This window comes from Bubalus bubalis, chromosome 3 (assembly GCF_019923935.1).
Source record: "Bubalus bubalis isolate 160015118507 breed Murrah chromosome 3, NDDB_SH_1, whole genome shotgun sequence".
In the NCBI taxonomy this organism is placed as follows: Eukaryota; Metazoa; Chordata; class Mammalia; order Artiodactyla; family Bovidae; genus Bubalus; species Bubalus bubalis.
Window position 1 is genome coordinate 121,554,674 of NC_059159.1, and position 25,211 is coordinate 121,579,884.

General features: G+C 39.4%; 1 protein-coding gene across 8 annotated transcripts in view; it reads left to right on the forward strand.

Annotated features, from left to right (window-relative positions):
• Positions 1–25,211, forward strand: part of LOC102389143 (phospholipid-transporting ATPase FetA) — a 110,111-nt gene that overhangs the window by 60,365 nt on the left and 24,535 nt on the right. For all 8 annotated transcript variants that reach the window (XM_045165071.1, XM_025281667.3, XM_006064342.4 and 5 more), the window contains 4 exons: positions 1,108–1,196; positions 13,255–13,451; positions 16,600–16,808; positions 21,200–21,243. In XM_045165071.1, the coding sequence (XP_045021006.1) occupies positions 1,108–1,196; positions 13,255–13,451; positions 16,600–16,808; positions 21,200–21,243 (539 nt within the window). The remainder of the gene's footprint in view (positions 1–1,107; positions 1,197–13,254; positions 13,452–16,599; positions 16,809–21,199; positions 21,244–25,211) is intronic.

The window sequence follows — 25,211 nt, forward strand, 5'->3', positions numbered from 1 at the left end:
GAAGGGAGGCAGGGAGATGGATAGATGGATGGAGGAATTAAGAAAAAACTTTTTTTTGGAAAAAAAAAATGACTTTTTTTCCAAACACTGAGCTGCCAGCATATCAGCCCTGCCTTTGATAGTGGAAGGCTTTGTGTTCCAAGGCCACAGAACATTCATGAGTCTTTCTAACCACATCTGGACACTAGACAAGGTATACACATAGAAGTATACGTAGAATTAGCATTTTAAAGGAGAACAGTGTGAAAGGGGATGGTATACATGTGGATTACTCGCATGCGGAGAGAATAAACATGGTGCTCATTATGGGGAAGATAAGATACAGTGTGAAGTGTTCATGCCAGAGAAAGGGCACATGTGGCTCCTGAGCAGTGGCCCATCCTGAGATGGCATTTAAAACCATAATCCTTCATACTTAGTGAGGGATTTTCTGGAGTTATAATGTAGTGCCGGAAAATGAAGGAAGCTTTTGTGCTCCCTATGCCCTCGGTGACGGTGAGTATTGGTGACAACAACCACAGTAAGATCATAATTTCCAGCTCTAGTCTCAGTGTGTCATTAAAAGTCCTTTATTTCTACTTATTGTCTGTCCTATCATGAAGTTCAAAGTCTCTATCGCTCAGCTTCAGAGAAATCTCAGCTCCCACCTCAGAAGAAATCACTTGCCATTGCCTTTTACTTTCTCCATTTCCTAGTTAGAAACTTTAAATAGAGCCTGGTCCAGCTATGGGTTTCCTCAAAAGAAGGTGAATATCTCCTTGTCAGAAGACCCTTTTTCTAAGCTAAATAAACCAGATGGTGATGAGAGAGAAGCTTGAGGCCCCTATTCTGACTTATCAATGAAAAACTAGACTGTCTAAGGTGCTGCAAAGAGAGGGAGGTTTCAGCACTGATGCAGTTTGCAGAAGTAATTGGAATTATCCTAAGAAATAAATTTTCCATTCTTTGAGTTTGGGGCACCAACCATGAGCCTTTCTCCAAGGCTTTATCCTTTAGCATTGGAAAAAAGTTTGATAAAGTGATCATAAAGGTGTATTTCAACCCAGTTTCAGTCCTCTTGAGAATATTTAGAGATTCTAAGAGATGATGTCTCCCTGTTTAACTTAGGACCAGACACCAAAGTAATGCAGAACAGTGGGAAGTCCACCTTTAAACGGACACACATAGACCACCTCATGAATGTCCTCGTGCTGTGGGTAAGTTAAAGACCTCTTTTCTGTATTTTTATAAATAGGCCTTCTTCGCTTCCTTCTACAGCAGTAGCTGGTATTTTCAAGTCAGAATTTACTTGTCTGAAAGTCTCAAGCAGTTTTAGGACCCCTTATATCTGGACCAGATAAGAAGAAAACTCACTGACACTTTTTTTCTTTTTCTTCATAGCCAGTTTAACTCATGACCACTTCAATAAGCTCTTACTTAGATTAATAAGATCACCTTACTTAAACCAATGATTTTCAAACTCTATTTCCTTAGAGAAGGCTAAGGTCTGCTGCAGGGGGAATAGAGAAGATCAAGAGTTTTGTTCTGGCCTCTTCATTCTGAAGTTCCTGCTTCAAAAAGAGCAGCCTCACATTTATCTGTTCTGTAAAATTTCAGTTAGAGAATAGAGGATTCTACTGCTAAGAAATTAAATTTGAAAAGCACTCAGTACATACTGATTATATGTGAAATCATAAAAAAAGAGTACAAATGAACTTATTTACAAAACAGAAATAGTCACATGTAGAAAACAAATTTATGATTATTAGGCAGTAAGGGGAGAGAGATAAATTAGGAGATTGGGATTGATATATACACACTACTATATATAAGATAGGTAACTAACAAGGACCTACTGTATAGCACAGGGAAGTCTACTGAATACTCTGTAATGGCCTATATGAGAAAAGAATCTCTAAGAGTGGATATATGTATAAATGATTCACTTTGCTGTATACCTGAAACAACACAACATTGTAAATCAGCTATACGCCAATAAAAATTTTTTTAAAAAGCACTCAGATGATAATCAGCTTTAAGAATAAAATTTTAAATTGAAGATTAATTAATTTCCATGCTTATCATATGTGTGTGTGCATGTTCAGTCATGTCCAACTCTTTGCGACCCCACGGACTGTAGCCCACCAAGCTCATCTGTGCATGGGATTTCCCAAGCAAGAATATTGGAGTGGATTCCCATGCCCTCCTTCAGGGGATCTTCCCAACCGAGGGATAGAATTGGTGTCTCTTGCATCTCCTGCATTGGCAGGCAGATTCTTTACCTCTTGCACCACTGGGATTTTAGAAAATTAGGAAGTTCACTCAGCTTTGAGACCAGAGATTAGTATTCACTATCTTTTTATTTCCACTACTGTCTGCATAGCTTTCAGCAGTTGAAACAAAGTGACATTTCCTGGTTTATTAATGAAGAAGATAATCATAGTTGAGAATTCAGAAAGGCAGCAGAGGTAAATATGCCTTTGACAATATCAGAGAGTGTATCATTAGGGAATAAGCTAGGTAATTTAGCCTAGGGTTGTCTTTAAAACAAGATATCTCCCATATGCCTAAGAAAGCTCAACTACCTGGTTACCTATCTGAAAGGTAGTGATAATACTTGACACCTGTAGAGGAATTTTAACTTTTTAGAATATTTTCACATTCACTTATAGCAGCTTCACAACATCTATGAACAATAAGTCAAGAAATATTTTTCCCACTGACATATATGCAAGTTAAGTCATAGTAAAGATAAATAACATAAAGTCCCACAGAAAAATAATGTCAAAGACTCATTGTCAAGTCATATTTTTTTATTAAAGTGTAGTTGATTTAGAGTTATGTTCATTACTGCTATACAGCAAAGTAATTCAGCTATGCATATATATACTTCCTTATTTAATATTCTTTCCCATTATGGTTTATCATAGGATATTGACTATAATTTTTTATGCTGTTCAGTAGGACCTTGTTGTTTATCCATTCTATATATAAAAGCTTACATCTGCTAACCCCAACTTCCCACTCCATCCTTCCCCATTGGCAACCACCAGTCTGTTCTGTATGTCCGTGATTCTATTTTGTTTCATAAATAGGTTCATTTGTGCCATATTTTAGATTCCACATATAAGTGAAATCATATGATATTTGTCTTTCTCTTTTTTACTTACTTCACTTAGTATTAATATGAAAATCTCTAGCTGCATCCATGTTGCTGGAAATGGCATTATTTCATTCTTTTTTATGGCCGAGTAGTATTCTATTATATATATGTACCACATCTTTATCCATTCATCTGTCAGTGGACATTTACTTTGTTTTCATGTCATGGCTATTATGAATAGAGCTGCTATGAACCTAGGAGGGCATGTATCTTTTTGAATTATAGTGTTGTCTGAGTATATGACCAGAAGTGGGATTGCCAGATCATATGGTAATTCTACTTTTAGTTTTCTGAGGAATCTTTATGCTATTTTCCACAGTGGCTGTACCAATATACATTCCCACCAACAGTGTAAGAGGATTCCCTTTTCTGCACACCCTTTCCAGCATTTGTTATTTGTAGACTTTTTGATGATGACCATTCTGACCAGTTAAAATGGTACTCATTATAGTTTTGCTTTGTATTTCTCTAATAATTCTTGATGTTGAACATTTTTTCTTGTGTCTATTAATCACTTGTGTATCTTCTTTGGAGAAATGTTTATTTAGGTCTGCTGCCCATTTTTGGATAAGGTTGTTTGTTTTTTTGTTGTTCATTTGTTTATGCTGTTTGTATATTTTGGCAATTAAGCCTTTTTCACTTGCATCATTTGCAAATATTTTCTCCCATTCCGTAGGTTGTCTTTTCATTTTGTTTATGGTTTCCTTGCCTGTGCAAAAGCTTGTAAGTTTGATTAGGTCCCATTTTTTCATTTTTGTTTATATTTCTGTTGCCTTGGGAGACTGACCTAGGAAAACATCAGTACAATTTACGTCACAGAATGTTTTGCCTATGCTCTCTTCTAGGGGTTTTATGATGATGTCTTTTGTTTAAGTCTTTAAGCCATTTTGAGTTTATTTTTGTGTATGATGAGGTGAAGTCATTTTTACTGAGAATCTAATATGTGCCAGGTATTATGAGGACCATAAGGATTTATAAGTCCTGGGTCCAGCTCTCAAGTATATACATTCACTTTGGGAAGATAGAGCATCAATATGTGCCAGATGCTTTACGTACATAATTTTATTCAATAATCACACCTATCCATCTAGGCATAACTTTTCAGAGTCAATTTTCTTTCTGCTACGCTTGCTATCTCCCTGTGGAGATAAAATTAAAACACGTGACAAGTCTATTTAACATGAAAATCTGACCACATATGAAGAAATTATAAAATTTTTTTAAAGATCCTAAGAGCTTTCAGTGGAGAAGGCGATGGCACTCCACTCCAGTACTCTTGCCTGGAGAATCCCAGGGGCAGGGGAGCCTAATGGGCTGCTGTCTATGGGGTCGCACAGAGTCGGACACTACTGAAGTGACTTAGCAGCAGCAAGAGCTTTCAGAGAGAAATAAAAGGTCATAAACAAGAATCAGAATGGCATTGACGTTCTCAACAGCAACAGCAGAAGGTAAATGTTGTTGCCTTCAAAAGTCTGCCAGAAAAATATTTGCATCTTCTAATTCTAAATCCATTGAAGCTGTCAATAAAATGCGAGTATAAAGAAATTTCGGTATGTGCAAAGACTCAAAAAAAATTTACTCCTTACATATCCTCTCTTAGGATGTTTCTAAAGTATACTCAAGCAAAAGAAGAGAATAAACCAAGAAAGATTTGGAAGCCAGGAAACGTGCAAACACTGAAAGGAAGTCCTAGCATAGTAGCTGAATAGCAGGCCTAGAGCAGATTAAAGCAGAGGTATCTGGGTTTCTGAGGTGGTACTAGTGGTAAAGAACCTGCCTGCCAATGCAGGAGACTTAAGAGATGAGGGTTCCATCCCTGGAGGAGGGCATGGCAACCCTTTCTAGTATTCTTGCCTGGAGAATCCCCATGGACAGAGGACCTTGGCAGGCTACAGTCCATAGGGTTGCAAAGAGTTGGACATGACTAAAGCAACTTAGCATGCATGCCTGCATGGAGAGATCTGCAGTGGGAGTCTTCAAAGAGAGAATGTAGTTCTCTATTCAAATTCCTACAAGGTGGATTCAGCAGAGAAGTGGTGTAGATGCCCGGAGCAGCTACACTAGCCAACTAGCTGCTATGAATTCCTACATTTGTGAGCTCTTTCATGCAGTCTTTCCTTCAGAAAATAGGGAGTATCATCTTGGGTCCCATGCTTCCTCTTGGGCATCTAGTTTAAGAAGGATGTTGCTGTTCAAGCCCGGTACGACTGTGAGAAAGTACAAATAGAAAATAAATTCTCTGACAGAGGATGAAGAACCATCAGCAGACCCAAGAAGTTGATGGGCTTTGGGAAGGCATAAAGTTGCTAGATTGTACTGATAGGTAAGCCAGAATAGTGGAAGCTTTGGTGGCAATGTGTTCCTCTTCAGCAGCAATGCATTCCTCAAGAGTAGTTCCAAGCTTGAGAGAACAGGAATGGAGAGCAGGAGTAAGATATGTGGATATAATAATCAGGACAACTAATTTTAAAACTGCCCATAAAACAGCCTGGACAACCACTGGCCCTCTGTACCATCCTAACACCCCTATAGGCATCCATATAGCAAAAACAAATGTATTTGACTTTCAGTCTCAAACAAGAGAACTGCTTTCTGAAGAAATTTAACAACCTCTGCAGAGGGCTAGGGCTTCTAATGTGGGTGTCATCACTTCTGAGTAAACCCACTTTATTTTAAATTTGGGGGACTCAAGTTTGCCTGCAAGTTCCTTTATATCCTAGGGTAAAACCAGTGAACTAACACATTTTGCCTACCTACACAGACCTCGTGGTTCCATCTTCCCATTCAGGGGAGTGGCCTGCTAGGGAAATAAAACTATCCAAAGGAAATAAAGCCAACCTATAATGGTCCAACTACTCTTTTACTTCTGTTTTTAAGTGATCTGGAAAAAAAACCAGGAGCACAAAAGAAGAGGATGAGGACAAATAGAATAACTGACTCTGGAAAAAACATTATAATTCGAAAGAGAAAAGAACTTTCAAAAGAATTTCATTATTCAAGAAGAAACAATTGCACAATTAAGAATAGACTGATTTTTTTTTTTTTTTTTTTGGCTATGCTGTGGCTTGGGCATCAACCCTGGGCCAGCAGCAAGAGTGTGGAAACTTAACCACTGGACTGCTAGGGAATTCCCTACAACTTTTTTTAATCAAAGAATAAAATAAGCAATCTAAGAACAACAAAAAAGAATTTTGGAAAGTAAAAATTACTGAAATTAAAAAGTCAATAGAAGGGCTGAAATAGAGAGTCAAAGAATACTCCTAAACCTTAAAACCAAAAATCTAAGAGATAAATACTTTTTTTAATTGGAGGACCAAACCAAGAACCCCCATAGGATCTCCCAGGAGTATCAGAATGCAAAAATGGAGGGAACAATATTGTCAAAGAAATAATAGAAGAATATTTCCTATAATTGAAGAAGGATATGAATTTCAGATTTAAAACATCCGTTAAACATCATGAAATTCTAGAGCTCCAGTGGTGTTTAGAAGTACCTCAAAGTTTTCATAGAGATAAGAGTAAGATAAGAACAAACAATGAGAATTAGGTTGGCATCAGATTTCTCACCAGCACTACTGAGTCCTGGAAACCAGGAGGTTCATACCTTCAAAGTTCTTAGTTTGACCTAGAAATCTATAACCAGGCAAACTACAAATCAAGTGAGAAAGCAGCCTTCTTCCTCTCATGGTAACTTTATTCTGGCTGGCCAATGGCTGCCTAAGCCTTTGCATGGCTTGCTTCTTTTTCCGGGCTTAATGTCTCCTTTTCAAAGAAGCCTTCTCTGCCACCCATCTAAAGTGGGCATCACCTCCACCAAGACCTTTTTTATTCTGTTAACTTGTTTTATTTTCCTCACAGCATTTAGCACTAGTTAACTTGTATTTTTCATTTCTTAACTTGTTTGTTTTCCACCTATATCCACAGGATTACAAACCCTCTGAGAGTTAAGACATTGTCTTTTATTACCACTGTATCCCAATCCCTAGAACTATGTTTAACATATAATCAGTTCAGTTCAGTCACTCAGTCGTGTCCGACTCTTTGCGACCCCATGAACCGCAGCACACCAGGCCTCCCTGTCCATCACCAACTCCCGGAGTTTACTCAAACTCATGTCCACTGAGTCGGTGATGCCATCCAACCATCTCATCCTCTGTTGTCCCCTTCTCCTCCTGCCCTCAATCTTTCCCAGCATCAGGGTCTTTTCAAATGAGTCAGCTCTTCACATCAGGGCACCAAAGTACTGCAGTTTCAGCTTCAGCATCAGTCTTTCCAATGAATATTCAGGACTGATTTCCTTTAGGATTGACCAGTTGGATCTCCTTGCAGTCCAAGGGACTCTCAAGAGTCTTCTCCAACACCACAGTTTAAAAGCATCAATTCTTCGGCCCTCAGCTTTCCTTATAGTCTAACTCTCACATCCATACATGACTACTGGAAAATAACACATAATAGAAGCATCATTATTCTGTGCTGAGTTAGTGAGAAAGACAAATGAGTGCCTGAGCTACCAAATTATGAGCCTCTAAGGTAGAAATTATATCCATCTCTACATCCTTGGGAGTGTCTTGTACAAAGCTGTTCTCAGGAAGTATCTTTTGAATGGTTACTAAATGAAGAAATGTTCTTGAATTAGCTAGGTTCTTATCAGCTCAGCAGTTTTGTTTATGTGGTATTTTTGCCAAGACATTGTCAGTGTAGTTAGATATAACGCACTCTCATTTCTCAAGCTGAAGCAGAAATTCTTCCCCATTTGAACATTTCATTTCTTCCCCATTTTTAGAAATGATTCTTAGGGGAAATTCTGACAGAGACAGGAAGCAAGATGAGTAAAGATGCTTCTTGATAAACCCATAGCTGACCTGGAGTCTGGTCCTTTCCCTGTGCCCAGGGCTCCCCAGAGCTCACAGTGACAATGCTTTGTGAACCCTAGTCTCTTTAAGTAGGACTGTATTTGTGGGGCAAAGAAAAAAAAAATCAGTGCTTGAAATTTAAATGATACCAGAAATCCCGGCTGTACTTCTGGAGTGAAGGTACAGTGAAAAGCACAGAAGTGAAAGGCCCAAGGACCGAGGAGTATTCTTTTTACAGGCTGCCTATGACTGCGATCAGCAATGGCCTTAGTTCTTGACAGACTTGAGAATCTCTTTCAGCCTTTACTGGACACACAGTACAAAATGGGAGGTAATCTGCTCTTCTTGGGTCTGACTGGCTCTCATAATAAACAAAGTAATGTTTGGGGTTTGTAGCAACAACTAATTTCTTATTTCTTTCTTCCTATACAGAGGAAGCACTGTGAAGCTTTAGAGACTAAGTACCAATAAACCCCATGACAGTATGAATGTTTCTTAAGAAAGAGACCATCTGCAAGATTTTAGAAAGTCTCAGGATGGCAGGAAAAGCTCTAGGAATGAGGAAACAGCAGATTGTGTACTGCCCCTGCAGGCCTCTCTGAGTGGGAGAAGTCCTGCCCTCAGGGGCTTGGTCTGATAGAACTGATTTCCTTTCTGGTTGAGGGGAGGGCACAACCCTAGAAATGACTGATGGGTCATTAACAGGGATGGAGCAGAAGCAGTGTTGAAAGTCACTCTGTAATTTTCTCCCACAACTTTAGAGGGTGTCAAGTTATTTATTCTAATAATTTAAAATAATTAGAAATAAATTTATATTTATAAGTAAGTAATAATAAGTTATTATCATCATTTTACCTTTTTCCTTTTTATCAACTGGAGTTGATAGAGTTGGGGCTGGAGAAGTGGCAGGTAGAGGAATATGGTTTCAAATTTAATATTGGCCACATGGAAGACGACTCTACACATGGACATCATCAGATGGTCAATACCCAAATCAGATTAATTATATTCTTTGCAGCCAAAGATGGAGACGGTCTATACAGTCAGCAAAAACAAGACTGGGAGCTGACTGTGTCTCAGATCATGAACTCCTTATTGCCAAATTCAGACTGAAATTGAAGAAAATAGGGAAAAGCACTAGATCATTCAGGTATGACCTAAATCAAATCCCTTACAATTATACAGTGGAAGTAAGAAATAGATTCAAGTGATTAGATCTGATAGGCAGAGTACCTGAAGAACTATGGATAGAGGTTCGGAGGTTCATGACATTGTAGAGGAGGCAGGGATCAAGACCATCCCCAAGAAAAAGAAATGCTAAAGGGCAAAATGGTTGTCTGAGGAGCCTTACAAATAGCTGAGAAAAGAAGAGAAGCTGAAGGCAAAGGAGAAAAGGAAGGATATACGCATCTAAATGCAGAGTTCCAAAGAATAGCAAGGAGAGATAAGAAAGCCTTCCTCAGTGATCCATGGAAACAAATACAGGAAAACAATAGAATGGGAAAGTCTAAAGATCTCTTCAAGAAAATTCAAGATACCAAGGGAACATTTCATGCAAAGATGGGCACAATAAAGGACAGAAATGCTATGGACCTAACAGAAGCAGAAGATATTAAGAGGTGGCAAGAATACACAGAAGAACTATACAAAAAAGATCTTCATGACCCAGATAACCATGATTTGTGATCATTGGACTAGAGCCAGACATCCTGGAATGTGAAGTCAAGTGGACCATAGAAAGCATCACTATGAACAAAGCTGGTGGAGGTGATGGAATTCCAGTTGAGTTATTTCAAACCCTAAAAGATGATTCTGTGGAAGTGCTGCACTCAATATACCAGTAAATTTGGAAAACTCAGAAGTGGCCACAGGACTGGAAAAGGTCAGTTTTCATTCCTATCCCAAAGAAAGGCAATGCCAAATAATGTTCAAACTACCATATAATTGCACTCATTTCACACGCTAGTAAAGTAATGCTCAAAATTTTCCAAGCCAGGCTTCAACAGCATGTGAACCAAGAACTTCCAGATGTTCAAGCTGGATTTAGAAAAGGTAGAGGAACCAGAGATCAAATTGCCAACATCTGCTGGATCATTGAAAAAACTAGAAAGTTCCAGAAAAACATCTACTTCTGCTTTATTGACTATGCCAAAGCCTTTAACTGTGTGGATCACAACAAACTGAGGAAAATTCTTCAAGAGATGGGAATACCAGACCACCTGACCTACCTCCTAAGAAATGTGTATGCAGGTCAAGAAGCAACAGTTAGAACTGGACATGAAACAACAGACTGGTTCCAAATTGGGAAAGGAGTACCTCAAGGTTGTATATTATCACCCTGTTTATTTAACTTATATGCAGAATACATCATGAGAAATGCCAGGCTGGATGAAGCACAAGCTGGAATCAAGATTGCTGGGAGAAGTATCAATAACTTCAGATATGCAGATGATACCACCCTTATGGCAGAAAGTGAAGAAGAACAAAAGAACCTCTTATTGAAAGTGAAAGAGAGTGAAAAAGTTGGCTTAAAACTCAACATTCAGAAAATGAAGATCATGGCATCTGGTCCCATCACTTCATGGCAAATAGATGGGGAAACAATGGAAACGGTGACAGACTTTATTTTGGGGGGCTCCAAAATCACTGCAGATGGTGACTGCAGCCATGAAATTAAAAGAAGCTTGCTCCTTGGAAGAAAAGCTATGACCAACCTAGAAAGCATATTCAAAAGCAGAAACATTACTTTGCCAACAAATGTCCGTCTAGTCAAGGCTATGGTTTTTCCAGTAGTCATGTATGGATGTGAGAGTTGGACTATAAAGAAAGCTGAGCACTGAAGGAATGATGCTTTTGAACTGTGGTGTTGGAGAAGACTCTTGAGAGTCCCTTGGACAGCAAGGAGATCCAATCAGTCCATCCTAAAGGAAATCAGTCCTGAATGTTCATTGGAAGGACTGATGCTAAAGCTATAACTCCAATACTTTGGGCCACCTGATGGGAAGAACTGACTCATTTGCAAAGACCCTAATGCTGGGGAAGATTGAAGGCAAGAGGAGAAGGAGATGACAGAGGATGATATGGTTGAATGGCATCATCGATTTGATGGACATGAGTTCAAGCAGGCTCTGGGAGTTGGTGATGGACAGGGAATCCTGGTGTGCTGCAGTCCATGGGATTGCAAAGAGTCAGACACGACTGAGTGACTCAACTTAACTGACATGGATGGTTCAAAAGGAAAGCACAGCCAGTAGAACTCATCATTAAAGTTTAACCTGAACCGTGAGGAGAAGCCATTCTGTCACATAACTCAGTGAAGAGAAGCAGAACAAAGGGGGAGTAAGATTATGAAGAGTTTTATGGCACCAGAGAAACCTGCATCACAAAGAATGGAACTACTCAGTATGAATCTGCATTAGGCTAGGAATAAAAGCAGATTTTGTTCTTTTTTATCTTAATGCTCCTGCTTTATTCTCTTTCATCCCTCATTCAACTCTCAAATCTCAAATATTGAATGATATTGAGGGCTTATTACTAACTTTTTAAGTGATAAAGGTATCGTGATTATGTGTTTAAGTAAGATCCTTTAAACATATATATTAAACAGTTTGCAAATAAAATTATATAATGTGAGAAATTTTCTTAAAATAAAAGAGAGGACAGAGGAAGAGGAGATTTGGAATAAAATAAAACCGGCCATGAATTGATCATTGATGAAGCTGGGTGATGGGTACATAGGGGTTCATTATAATATTTAATATCTTAATATGTGTTTGTTTTTTATAATAAAAAAATTTTTAAATCTCATTTTTTGAGAGTGGTCCTAGTTAGATCTGCTTCTTCTGCCTTCATACTCTTGTCTTCAAAGACTTTCTATCAGTGACTCAAAGTTGAGACCTACAGTTTTCTACCAGTGGGGATGGGTTACTTTGAACAGTTCACACCTTGTGACAAAGGGCGTAGGTTTGAAGACCTCTGAGTAGACTTAGAAGTTCACAGTAACAATACATGTCTTCTTTGTAGATATGTGGGCATGTGATGCTGATGGAATGTAAAATTGTATAACCACTTTGGAAAGCATTTGGCAGTTTCTTAAAGAGTTGGGCATTTATCACAAATTACAGAATTCCCTTTTTTTCATGGCTGAATAATGTTCCATTGTAGTGTGTGTGTGTGTCTGTGTGTGTGTGTGAGTGTGTGTGTATCACATTTTCTTTATCCATTCATCTGTCGATAGACACTTAGATTGTTTCCATGTCTTGGCCATTGCAAATAACGCTTCATTGAACATGGGAGTGGAGATATCTCTTCAAGATAGTGATTTAATTTGATGACCCAAGTGAAAGTGAAAGTGAAGTTGCTCAGTCATGTCTGACTCTTTGCAACCCCATGGACTGTAGCCCACCAGGCTCCTCAGTCCATGGAATTCTCCAGGCAAGAGTACTGTAGTGGGTTGCCATTTCCTTCTCCAGGGGATCTTCCTGACCCAGAGATTGAACCTGGGTCTCCCGCATTGCAGGCAGGTGCTTTACTGTCTGAGCCACAGGGAAGCCCCAATTTTCACTCTATTCCTCTTGCAATTATTCGCCTACTTCAAATCTTTCCTTTGTCAAAGTCAGCCCACACACACTAATATTCTAATTATTTCCAACCACTTCGCTTAGAGTTCTAGGCTCAGTAGGCACATGGTCTGCCTTCCTATTTTACTATCTTCTTTCTGTAAACATGATTGCTATATTGTCAGCCTTTTACATCCATTTCCTTCTCACCTCCCCACCTGCAACTGCTAAGCCAGTGTCACACTTTTTATACTTTTGTTAAAGCAGAACCTCACTTCAATAATGGAGTAATTAAGAGCTTGGGTTCTGGAACTGGTCCAAAACCTGTCTCTCCTGGATAGTAGCCAGATAACTTCAGGCAAAATACTTTTCCATTCTTAATATCAAGTTTATTATCTATTATTAAAAGACGAGAATAATATTAAATAATACATGTAGAGTACTTAGCACTGTTATTGGCACTTAATACTTAATGCATTTTAGTTACTGTTTTGTCCTATCAAAATCCCAAGGATGACTCCTGCTGGGCTTTCTTTTCTGTCTTGTGGACTACTGCCTAGAGACTGTGAGCTTCAGGGGGGAACCCCCCCACCCTGCCCTCCAAGAAAAGAGAGAAGCTTTGTTGAGAGACTCCAGATGGTAGAACTAAAGCAGTACATCTTGGATGAAATGTTAATTTAATTCTTTTTTTGATTTCTAGATTTTCCTGTTTTTAGGCTGCATGTGTTTTCTCCTAGCAGTTGGTCATTACATTTGGGAAAACAACAAAGGTTACTACTTCCAGGATTATCTGCCGTGGGAAGACTATGTCTCTTCATCAGTTTTATCTGCCACCCTTATGTTCTGGTCCTACTTCATTATCCTCAACACCATGGTGCCTATTTCCCTCTACGTCAGGTAGGCTTCTTTGACAGCTGAGGGAGGAGCTGATTTCTTCCTGGGGAGGATACTTCCTTCTTATTCCCCAACTAGACTGTGAACTTTCAGGAAACACAGATGCTGTGCTCTTTAACCCTTTACTTTCCAGAGTGCCTGGTGCACAAAACACTCTGAGAAATATTTAGACTTTGCATAAATGCTTTCTATGTCCAGAATACTGTGCTAGATACTATGTGGGTTATATAATAAAAAAATTATTCCTACCCTCAAATAATTTATAATGTACATGACTAAATAAGACATACAAACACATGAAATAATTAGAAAACAATGCACACAAATTTTGTGTTAAAGTAAAAGCTAGGCAGCCCCTAGTTTATCAATGACCCAGATTCTAAACAGTCATTTGTAAATGACTCAGAACTCAGAATGCTTTTTCCCCCAGAAACAATGTGGCAAACTGCAGGTAGGTGTGATTGTGACTTAAATTCTGGTTCCTAAAAGATGGAGAAGATGAAGGATGTTTCCTTCCCCTTTTCATGAGCACCTTGGAAAAAAATTTGAAATATAGGTAAAATAAGTTTTTACTGTATTCCAATCTCCTTTTTTGAGTTCCAGCATTCCCTTTCACATAAATGCACCCAAACACATTTTCTGCATCCTTTTCGGGTTTTCTAAACCCTACATTGTGGCATCTGAACTCTAAAAGCACCCTATATGCATGTGTGCTAAGTTAGCTAAATTATCTTACTAATTAAATATTTATTGAACACCTACTATGTTACCAACAAAGGTACCAACAAAGGTCCATCTAGTGAAAGCTATGGTTTTTTCAGTAGTCATGTATGGATGTGAGAGTTGGACTATAAAGAAAGCTGAGCACAGAAGAATTGATGCTTTTGAACTGTGGTGTTGGAGAAGACTTTTGAGAGTCCCTTGGACTGCAAGGAGATCCAACCAGTCCATCCTAAAGGGAGTCAATCTTGAATATTCATTGGAAGGACTGACTGATGCTGAAGCTGAAACTGCAATACTTTGGCTACCTGATGCAAAGAACTGACCCATTGGAAAAGACCCTGATGCTGGGAAAGATTGAAGGTGGGAGGAGAAGGGGACAACAGAGGATGAGATGGTTGGATGCCATCACCGATGCAAGGGACATGAGTTTGAGTAAGCTTCGGGAGTTGGTGATGGATGGAGAAGCCTGGCATGCTGCAGTCCATGGGGTCATAAAGAGTCTGAACAACTGGGCGACTGAACTGACTATGTGCCAAGCACTATATTAGGTTACAGAGAAAGATACATGAATAATAATACAGCCCTTCCTCTAGACAAGCTTACAACATAGCCATGAAAACAGATACTTAAGTAAATAATTAAGATACAATATGAAGAATTATGTCATAGAAATTAATATGTGAATGCTATGGGAGCCTAGAAAAGGAGTAGGTTGGTTCCACCTATAGAGTCTTAGGGATTTACAGAAAAAAGTAATCATCAAACTGATACATGAGAAAAGAGGAGAATTTACCAATAAGAAAATGCGAAAATAATATTACAAGCAGAAAGATCAGTATGTTCAAAGGTTAGAGGTTTTTAAAAGCTTCATCTGGTCATAGAACAGTGAGTGAGCCTAGACTGAGGTGTTGGATGGTAATTTAGGATTAGATTCAGGAGAGCCTTCAATGCTAGGTCAAGGAGTTTGGGCTTTATCCTAAAACCAACAGAAATCTTTCTAAGGAAAGAAATAATATCATTAAGTGTCTGAGTTTAGAGAGGTTGCTATGGTGACTGGTCTGGTGAAGGAAGAGAGGGGTCAAAACTCAACACATGAGGACTAATAAAGTCAATAATGAGGGCCTGAGCACCACCTCCCTCACCTCAAACAAAAGATTCATGTTTCTTAATGCAGTTATCTCAGACAAGGGTTACTAATGAAGCAATGAAATAACACACACTCCAACCAGTCCATTCTGAAGGAGATCAGCCCTGGGATTTCTTTGGAAGGAATGATGCTAAAGCTGAAACTTCAGTACTTTGGCCACCTCATGCGAAGAGTTGCCTCATTGGAAAAGACTCTGATGCTGGGAGGGATTGGGGGCAGGAGGAGAAGGGGACGACAGAGGATGAGATGGCTGGATGGCATCACTGACTTGATGGACGTGAGTCTGCGTGAACTCCGGGAGTTGGTGATGGACAGGGAGGCCTGGCGTGCTGCGATTCATGGGGTAGCAAAGAGTCGGACATGACTGAGCGACTGAATTGAACTGACTCAACTGAAGTATGAATGATAATAGAAAGGAAGGCACTTAAAAAGTCTGCACTGTTTTAAAATGAAGATGCTTGTTAACCATGTTGTTATTTAGTGGCTAAGTCATGTCCAACTCTTTTGTGACCCCATGGACTGTGGCTTGCCAGGCTCCTCTGTCCATGGGATTCTTCAAGCAAGAATACTGGAGTGGGTTGCCATTTCCTTCTCCAGGGGATCTTCCCAACCCAGGAATCAAATCCACATCTCCTGCACTGGCTGAGCCACGAGGGAAGCCATGGAGAATCCACAAGGCATGTCATTTAGAATAAAAGTGGAATGTGACTAACACAACTGGGAAAATTCAGATAAAATGGAGAGGAAGCTGTTTTAGGAAAAAGCTACCCTACAGGCAAGCTGGGTCTGCTGAGAACTTTATCAGAGGATCAGCTCCAATAAGCTGTTTCTGAGTCTCACAGATCTTCCCCTTCCTCTTCTGAAACAAAGAAGCACAGTCTCCAGTCTCAAGTATCTCTCTTCCCCATCAATGAGTTTACATGATAGCAGCAATACCCCTCTAATTAAGCTTTGGCTGCCTTTTATAAACTAGCTTAACTCTGTCAGGCCTTGCATTGTTACAGAATTTTAAAAAATTTGAAAGAAGTAGTATAAAGGGAATATGCCTCAGCAAAGTTAATCAGTATATCTGGTAATAAGTAAAGACTTGAGTGATAATGATCAAAGTAGAATTACAGTGGGTTGGTTGGCTAGTATGAAGGGTCCTTCAAGACTGTAGGTTCTGAGAGAAGGTATTCTGATTTTCATTTCTACCACAGGACTGGAAAGAAGGAAACCAGGGGGATGAATTTACTTGCCCTGTGTTGACCCAGGACCCTTCTTTTCTTGCTTTCTCCTTAGTGTTGAGATAATAAGATTGGGCAACAGTTTCTATATCAACTGGGATCAGAAGATGTTTTATGAACCGAAGAACACACCAGCACAGGCTCGTACCACCACCCTTAATGAGGAGCTCGGCCAGGTCAAATATGTGTTCTCTGACAAAACAGGGACCCTGACTCAGAACATCATGATTTTCAACAAGTGTTCAATTAACGGGACATTATATGGTATGCATGTCTTTCTGCTTTCCCTTAGTCTTGGGGAAATTTTACTTTGCATGTTGTTCTCAGGAATAATCTATCTCTAAATCTGTATGTCTCTAAATTCACATTTACTTACTCTTACAACTTGCTGTCCACTAAGCAAAGATCACGTAGTCCATTCAGTTCTAACCAAAAAACACTTACCTAGCACATTATAGATGCCATCCATTGTGTGGGACATTGCAAATATGTATAAGACTTAATCTCTGTCTTCAGAGAATTGCCAATGTCTTGGGAATGTTAGTTAATCTCACATTAAATCAGATGGTGCAACCAGGATGTTACTGAAGCTGCTATTCTCCTGATTCCACCTCAGATCAATAAACAGTCTAGAAAGAAGTCATCAAAGGGTGCTCAGAATTTGATTAGTGTCTCCCATACCCAGTTGTTCATTTATTTCCTGTGTTAAATGAGCTTGTTTTTGTGATAGTGTTAAGTCTTCATATGTGTGAACATTATGGCAGTAACTAGCAAAGGAAAGCAATTACATCAAAAAAGCTAGAGCACATGGGGTATTCTTCTGGGATGATGGAAAAGCTCTGAAGCTAGAAAGATGTGGTGGTTGTAAAACATTGTGAACACACTAAATGCCCCTGAATTGTACGCTTTAAAATGTACAATTTTTTAAAATTTTAATAAATTTAAAAATTACAGTTAAAAGATTTTTAAAAGCTAGAGCATTCTAATATTTTCTATTACTCCTGCCAAATAAGTTTTCACATACATAAACTCTGAAAGCTTATTTTTGGGTGGTTGATTTGGGTGAGGATCTTAATTTTCTAACTCATTGTGAGACCTGATCATATGCTAGGTAGGGTTGCAAAGGGTCCTGGGTGTTTCTGCACTTGGCATCAGACTGTCTTCCACCCCCAATCTGTCTGTGCTATCTACTGGCCAAGAACCCTAAGCATTCCAGCACTACTTTAACCTCTCTTCTAGGGGACTTTTCTGATGAAGAGCTTCCTGAGGTTCAAGGTCTCATAGATGCCAAGTCTCCAGGCTCACCTTACTCACACTTAAGGAGAAGAGTTGCACCCCAAGCAGCAGAATTCTTACCATTTGCTTGGAGAAAAGAGCTTATAGGGCACTGAGAGCTACATGGCCTGAGGAGATTTGGGGGGCTTAATTGCAAGTCTAGAATGATAGAATCAGAAGAAATAAGCTTTTAAAATCCTCCTTAGAACTTCCCAGGCAGTCCAGTGGTTAAGAATCTGCCTGCCCAATGCAGGGGATGAGGATTCAGTCCCTGGTCAGGGAACTGGGTATATCCCACATACCTCAACTAAGAGTTCAAATACTGCAACTAAAAGATTCCGCTTGTGGCAATTAAGAACTGGCGCAACCACATAAAAGAATTAAATTTTTAAAAATCCTCCATTATTCTGGGGACTTCTTGGTGATCCAGTGGTTAAGAATCCACCTTCCAATTCTGGAGACTTGAGTTTGATCCCTGTTAGAGGAACTAAGATTCCACATATGGTGAAGCAACTAAGCCCTTACACCACAACTACTGAGCCCGCATGCTCTGGAACCCACAAGCCACAACTTGAGAAGCTGGCATGCTGCAACTAAAACCCAATGCAGCCAAATAAAATAAATAAATATTTTTAAAATCCTACTTTAAATTGCTATGAAAAAAAAAGTAAAAGTATTGATCTCTCAGTCGTGTCCAACTCTTTGTGATCCCGTGGACTATAGCCCAACAGGCTCTTCTGTACATGGAATTCTCCAGACAAGAATACTGAAGTGGATAGCTATTCCTTCTCCAAGGGGATCTTCCCAACCCAGGGATTGAACCCAGATCTCCTGCACTGCAGGCAGATCCATATGACCCAGTAATTCCATTCCTAGGTATATACCAAAAAGAGGAAAAAGAAAACAAGCAGTATCCGCAATAGCCAAAGGTGGAAACAACCCATGTTTCCATCAGCAATTGAATAGGTAAACAAACTGTGATATATCCATTTAATGGAATATTGTTGTTAATCAGTCACCAAGTCATGTATGCTTCTTCGTGATCCCATGGACTGCAGCACGCCAGGTTTCCCTGTCCCTCACCATCTCCTAGGGTTTGCCCAAGTTCATGTCCATTGAATCAGTGATCATTGAATCAGCCATCCAACCATCTCATCCTTTTGCCCTCTTCTCCTTCTGCCTTCAATCTTTCCCAGCATCAGGGTCTTTTCTAATGAGTCAGTGGTTTGAATCAGGTAGCCAAAGTATTGGAGCTTCAGCTTCAGCATCAGTCTTTCTAAAGAGTATTCGGGATTGATTTCCTTTTAGATTGACTGTTTTGATCTCCTTGCTTTCCAGGGGACTCTCAAGAGTCTTCTTCAACACCACAGTTTGAAAGCATCAATTCTTCGGCACTCTGCCTTCTTTACTGCCCAGTTCTCACATTTGTACATGACTACTGGAAAGACCATAGCCTTGACTATACGGACCTTTGTCAGCAAAGTGATGTCTTTGCTTTTTAACACACTGTAGGTTTGTCATAGCTTTCCTACCATGGAAAGTATTCCTGTAATGGAATACTCAGACAGTTCAGTTTAGTCACTCAGTCGTGTCCGACTCTTTACAACCCCATGAACCGCAGCATGCCAGGCCTCCCTGTCCATCACCAATGCCCAGAGTCCACCCAAGCCCATGTCCATTGAGTCGTGATGCCATCAAACCATCTCATCCTCTGTCATCCCCTTCTCCTCCTGTCCTCAATCTTTCCCAGCATCAGGGTCTTTTCAAATGAGTCAGCTCTTCACATCAGGTGGCCAAAGTATTGGAGTTTCAGCTTCAACATCAGTCCTTCCAATGAACACTCAGGACTGATCTCCTTTAGGATGGACTGGTTGGATCTCCTTGCAGTCCAAGGGACGCTTAAAGTCTTCTCCAACACCACACTTCAAAAGCATCAATTCTTCGGACCTCAGCTTTCTTTCTAGCCCAACTCACATCCGTACATGACCACTGGAAAAACCATAGCCTTGACTAGATGGTCCTTTGTTGACAAAGTAATGTCTCTGTTTTTTAATATGCTGTATAGGTTGATCATAACTTTCCTTCCAAGGAGTTCAGTTCAGTTCAGTCACTCAGTCATGTCCCGACTCTTTGCAACCCCATGAATCACAGCACGCCAGGCCTCCCTGTCCATCACCAACTCCTGGAGTTCACCCAAACCCATGTCCATCGAGTCGGTGGAAGTTCACGTATTGCTGAAGCCTGGCTTGGAAAATTTTGAGCATTACTTTACTAGCGTGCGAGATGAGTGCAATTGTGCAGTAGTTTGAGCATTCTTTGGCATTGCCTTTCTTTGGGATTGGAATGAAAACTGACCCTTTCCAACCCTGTGGCCACTGCTGAGTTTTCCAAATCTGCTGGCATATTTAGTGCAGCACTTTCACAGCATCATCTTTCAGGATTTGAAATAGCTCAACTGAAATTCTATCACCTCCACTAGCTTTGTTTGTAGTGATGCTCCTAAGGCCCACTTGACTTCACACTCCAGGATGTCTGGCTCTAGATGAGTGATCATACCATCATGATTATCTGGGTCATGAAGTTCTTTTTTGAACAGTTCTTCTGCATAGTCTTGCCACCTCTTCTTAATATCTTCTGCTTCTGTTAGGTCCCTACCATTTCTGTCCTTTATTGAGCCCATCTTTGCATTAAATGTTCCCTTGGTATCTCTAATTTTCTTGAAGAGATCTCTAGTCTTTCCTATTCTATTGTTTTCCTCTATTTCTTTGAATTGATCGCTAAGGAAGGCTTTCTTATCTCTCCTTGCTATTCTTTGGAACTCTGCATTCAAATGGGTATGTCTTTCCTTTTCTCCTTTGCTTTTTGCTTCCCTTCTTTTCACAGCTATTTGTAAGGCCTCCTCAGACAGCCATTTTGCTTTTTTGTATTTCTTTTTCTTGGGGATGGTCTTGATTCCTGTGTCCTGTACAATGTCACGACCTCCAACATAAAAAGTAATAAAGTTCTGACACATGCTACAACATGAATGATTCTTGAAAACTTTATGCTATGTGAAATGAGCCAGACAAAATAGGAAATAGTGTATCATTCTACTTGTATGAAACATCTAGAATAGGCAAATTTATAGAGGCAGAAAGCAGAGTAGAGGTTACCAGGGGCTGGGAATAAGGGAAAGTAAGGAGTTTCTGTTTAGGATGCTGAAAAAGTTTAGGAAATATATAATGGTGAGTGTTGCACAATATTGTGAATGATACTGATTTTTTAACTAAAAAATGGTTAAAATGAAAATTTATGTTATATATATTTTACCACAATAAAAAGAAATGTAAATCCTTCTTTAAAACCTTTGCCAAGTGTGTACTCTGTTTACTTACCAACAGGTGATGTTTGTGACAAAAACGGACCTAGGACGGAAGTCTCCAAGGTGAGTGTTTACAGCTCCCTGTGAGGTGCATGCAGGAGCTGAGCGAGGCTGTGCTTTACAGCAGCATCTTCAGTACAGACTGGGACTCCCTGAGCCCCTGAAATAGCCCAGCTGTTATTGGCCCTGTAATATCAGAAAGTATTATGGAAATAACCTGTTTATTTGAGCAGATTTGGGTTTGTGTTTTTAAATGAAAACAGCTTTTTATAAGGTTATTATGTATATAATTACATACAAATGATATATAAATATTTTTAAAGTCAAGAATGTCTGTAGAAGTCAGCAAAGGGATAAATCCTTGAGCTCATAAAAATGATCTAGAACAGCAAATAAATAGTGGTTTAAGATACTCTTTTGGAAGACATTACATTACTCGAGAATAAATTCTAGTTCTGCATATAAATATTACTTGTTTTCTCAATAGTGCTATTAAAATTTCTTTAAAACATTTATTTACTTATTAGTAAATAAATTGAAAATAGCTTTATTGGGTTTTTTCTGTTTAAAAAAATTATCTGTGCTTATAATAAGAAATTCAAACAATATAGAAATGTATGAAGAAGAAAGTTAAAAATGATTTAGTCTCATTTAGATAACCAGTGTCAAATTTGGGAGTATTTTACTGTGAAGAAGGCTGAGCACTGAAGAATTGATGCTTTTGAACTGTGGTGTTGGAGAAGACTCTTGAGAGTCCCTTGGACTGCAAGGAGATCCAACCAGTCCATTCTGAAGGAGATCAGCCCTGGGATTTCTTTGGAAGGAATGATGCTAAAGCTGAAACTCCAGTACTTTAGCCACCTCATGTGAAGAGTTGACTCATTGGAAAAGACTCTGATGCTGGGAGGGATTGGGGGCAAGAGGAGAAGGGGACGACAGAGGATGAGATGGCTGGATGGCATCACTGACTCGATGGACATGAGTCTGAGTGAACTCCGGGAGTTGGTGATGGACAGGGAGGCCTGGCATGCTGTGATTCATGGGGTCACAAAGAGTCGGACATGACTGAGCGACTGATCTGATCTGATCTGATCTTTTCAGATACTTTTCATGTGTATATATACACACATATACATCTAGGTCTGATAGGTAGGTAAGTAGGAAGGAAGGATGGATGGATCACAACATCCATGCTATTTTCAGCCTCTTTTTATTCATCAGACACAGTATATATTGTGGCCCTCCTTCCATGTCCGTATATTTAGGTATATTTATGTCTACATCTATATCATTTTGAATGACTGTCGTATCCAGCTATATCGATATATCTTTTTTTTTAATTGGAGGCTAATTACTTTACAATATTGTATTGGTTTTGCCATACATTGACATGAATCCGCTACGGGTGTACATGTGTTCCCCATCCTGAACCCCCTCCCACCTCCCTGCCCATCGCATCCCTCTGGGTCATCCCAGTGCACCAGCCCTGAGCATCCTGTATCATGCATTGAATCTGGACTGGCGATTCATTTCACGTATGATAATATACATGTTTCAATGCCATTCCCCCAAACCATCCCACCCCCGCCTTCTCCCACAGAGTCCAAAAGACTGTTCTATACATATGTGTCTCTTTTTCTGTCTCACATACAGGGTTTTCATTACCATCTTTCTAAATTCCATATATGTGCATTAGTATACTGTATTGGTGTTTTTCTTTCTGGCTTACTTCACTCTGTATAATAGGCTTCAGTTTCATCCACCTCATTAGAACTGATTCAAATGTATTCTTTTTAATGGCTGAGTAATACTCCATTGTGTATATGTACCACAGCTTTCTTATCCATTCGTCTGTTGTTGGACATCTAGGTTGCTTCCATGTCCTGGCTATTATAAACAGTGCTGTGATGAACATTGGGGTACACGTGTCTCTTTCACTTGTGGTTTCCTTGGTGTGTATGCCCAGCAGTAGGACTGCTGGGTCATATGGCAGTTCTATTTCCAGTGTTTTAAGGAATCTCCACACTGTTTTCCATAGTGGCTGTACTAGTTTGCATTCCCACCAACAGCGTAAGAGGGTTCCTTTTCTCCACACCCTCTCCAGCATTTTATTGCTTGTAGACTTTTGGATTGCAGCCATTCTGACTGGCGTGAAATGGTACCTCATTGTGGTTTTGATTTGCATTTCTCTAATAATGAGTGACGTTGAGCATCTCTTCATGTGTTTGTTAGCCATCTGTATGTCTTCTTTGGAGAAATGTCTGTTTAGTTCTTTGGCCCATTTTTGATTGGGTTGTTTATTTTTCTGGAATTGAGCTGCAGGAGTTGCTTGTATATTTTTGAGATTAATTCTTTGTCAGTTGCTTCGTTTGCTATTATTTTCTCCCATTCTGAAGGCTGTCTTTTCACCTTGCTTATAGTTTCCTTTGTTGTGCAAAAGCTTTTAATTTTAATTAGGTCCGATTTGTTTATTTTTGCTTTTTTTTCCAATATTCTGGGAGGTGGGTCTTAGAGAATCCTGCTGTGATTTATGTCGGAGAGTGTTTTGCCTATGTTCTCCTCTAGGAGTTTTACAGTTTCTGGTCTTACGTTTAGATCTTTAATCCATTTTGAGTTTATTTTTGTGTATGGTGTTAGAAAGTCTTCTAGTTTTTCTTTTACAAGTGGTTGACCAGTTTTCCCGGCACCACTTGTTAAAGAGATTATCTTTTCTCCACTGTATATTCTTGCCTCCTTTGTCGAAGATAAGGTGTCCATAGGTGCGTGGATTTATCTCTGGGCTTTCTATTTTGTTCCATTGATCTATATTTCTGTCTTTGTGCCAGTACCATACTGTCTTGATGACTGTGGCTTTGTAGTAGAGCCTGAAGTTAGGCAGGTTGATTCCTCCAGTTCCATTCTTCTTTCTCAAGATTGCTTTGGCTATTCGAGGTTTTTTGTATTTCCATACAAATTGTGAAATTATTTGTTCTAGTTTTTGTTTATTATTTGTCTATTATTTGTTCTGTGAAAAATACTGTTGGTAGCTTGATAGGGATTGTATTGAATCTATAGATTGCTTTGGATAGTGTACTTATTTTCACTATATTGATTCTTCTGATACAAGAACACGGTATATTTCTGCATCTATATGTGTCCTCTCTGATTTCTTTCACCAGTGTTTTATAGTTTTCTATATATAGGCCTTTTGTTTCTTTAGGTAGATATATTCCTAAGTATTTTATTCTTTTCATTGCAATGGTGAATGGAATTGTTTCCTTAATTTCTCTTTCTGTTTTCTCATTGTTAGTGTATAGGAATGCAAGGGATTTCTGTGTGTTGATTTTATATCCTGCAACTTTACTATATTCATTGATTAGCTCTAGTAATTTTCTGGTGGAGTCTTTAGGGTTTTCTATGTAGAGGATCATGTCATCTGCAAACAGTGAGAGTTTTACTTCTTTTCCAATCTGGATTCCTATTATTTCTTTTCCTGCTCTGATTGCTGTGGCCAAAAGTTCCACAACTATGTTGAATAGTAGTGGTGAGAGTGGGCACCCTTGTGTTGTTCCTGACTTTAGGGGAAATGCTTTCAATTTTTCACCACTGAGGTATATCGATGCATCTTAATTGATGTAGCCAATCTCCTGTTTTTATTCTGCTGTCTTTTGCTATTATAAATAGCATTATGATAAGCACCCAGGTATATACATTTTTGTCTCCTCTTCTGATAATTATTTCCTTAGAATAAAGTCCTGTAAGTAAAATTAGTTGCTGAAAGGGTGGCTAGATTTTTAATGCCTTTAATAGTGCCATATTGCTCTCTGGATCAGATCAGATCAGTCAGATCAGTCACTCAGTCGTGTCCGACTCTTTGCGACCCCATGAATCGCAGCATGCCAGGCCTCCCTGTCCATCACCAACTCCCTGAGTTCACTGAGACTCACATCCATTGAGTCAGTGATGCCACCCAGCCATCTCATCCTCTGTCGTCCCCTTCTCCTCTTGCCCCCAATCCCTCCCAGCATCAGAGTCTTTTCCAATGAGTCAAC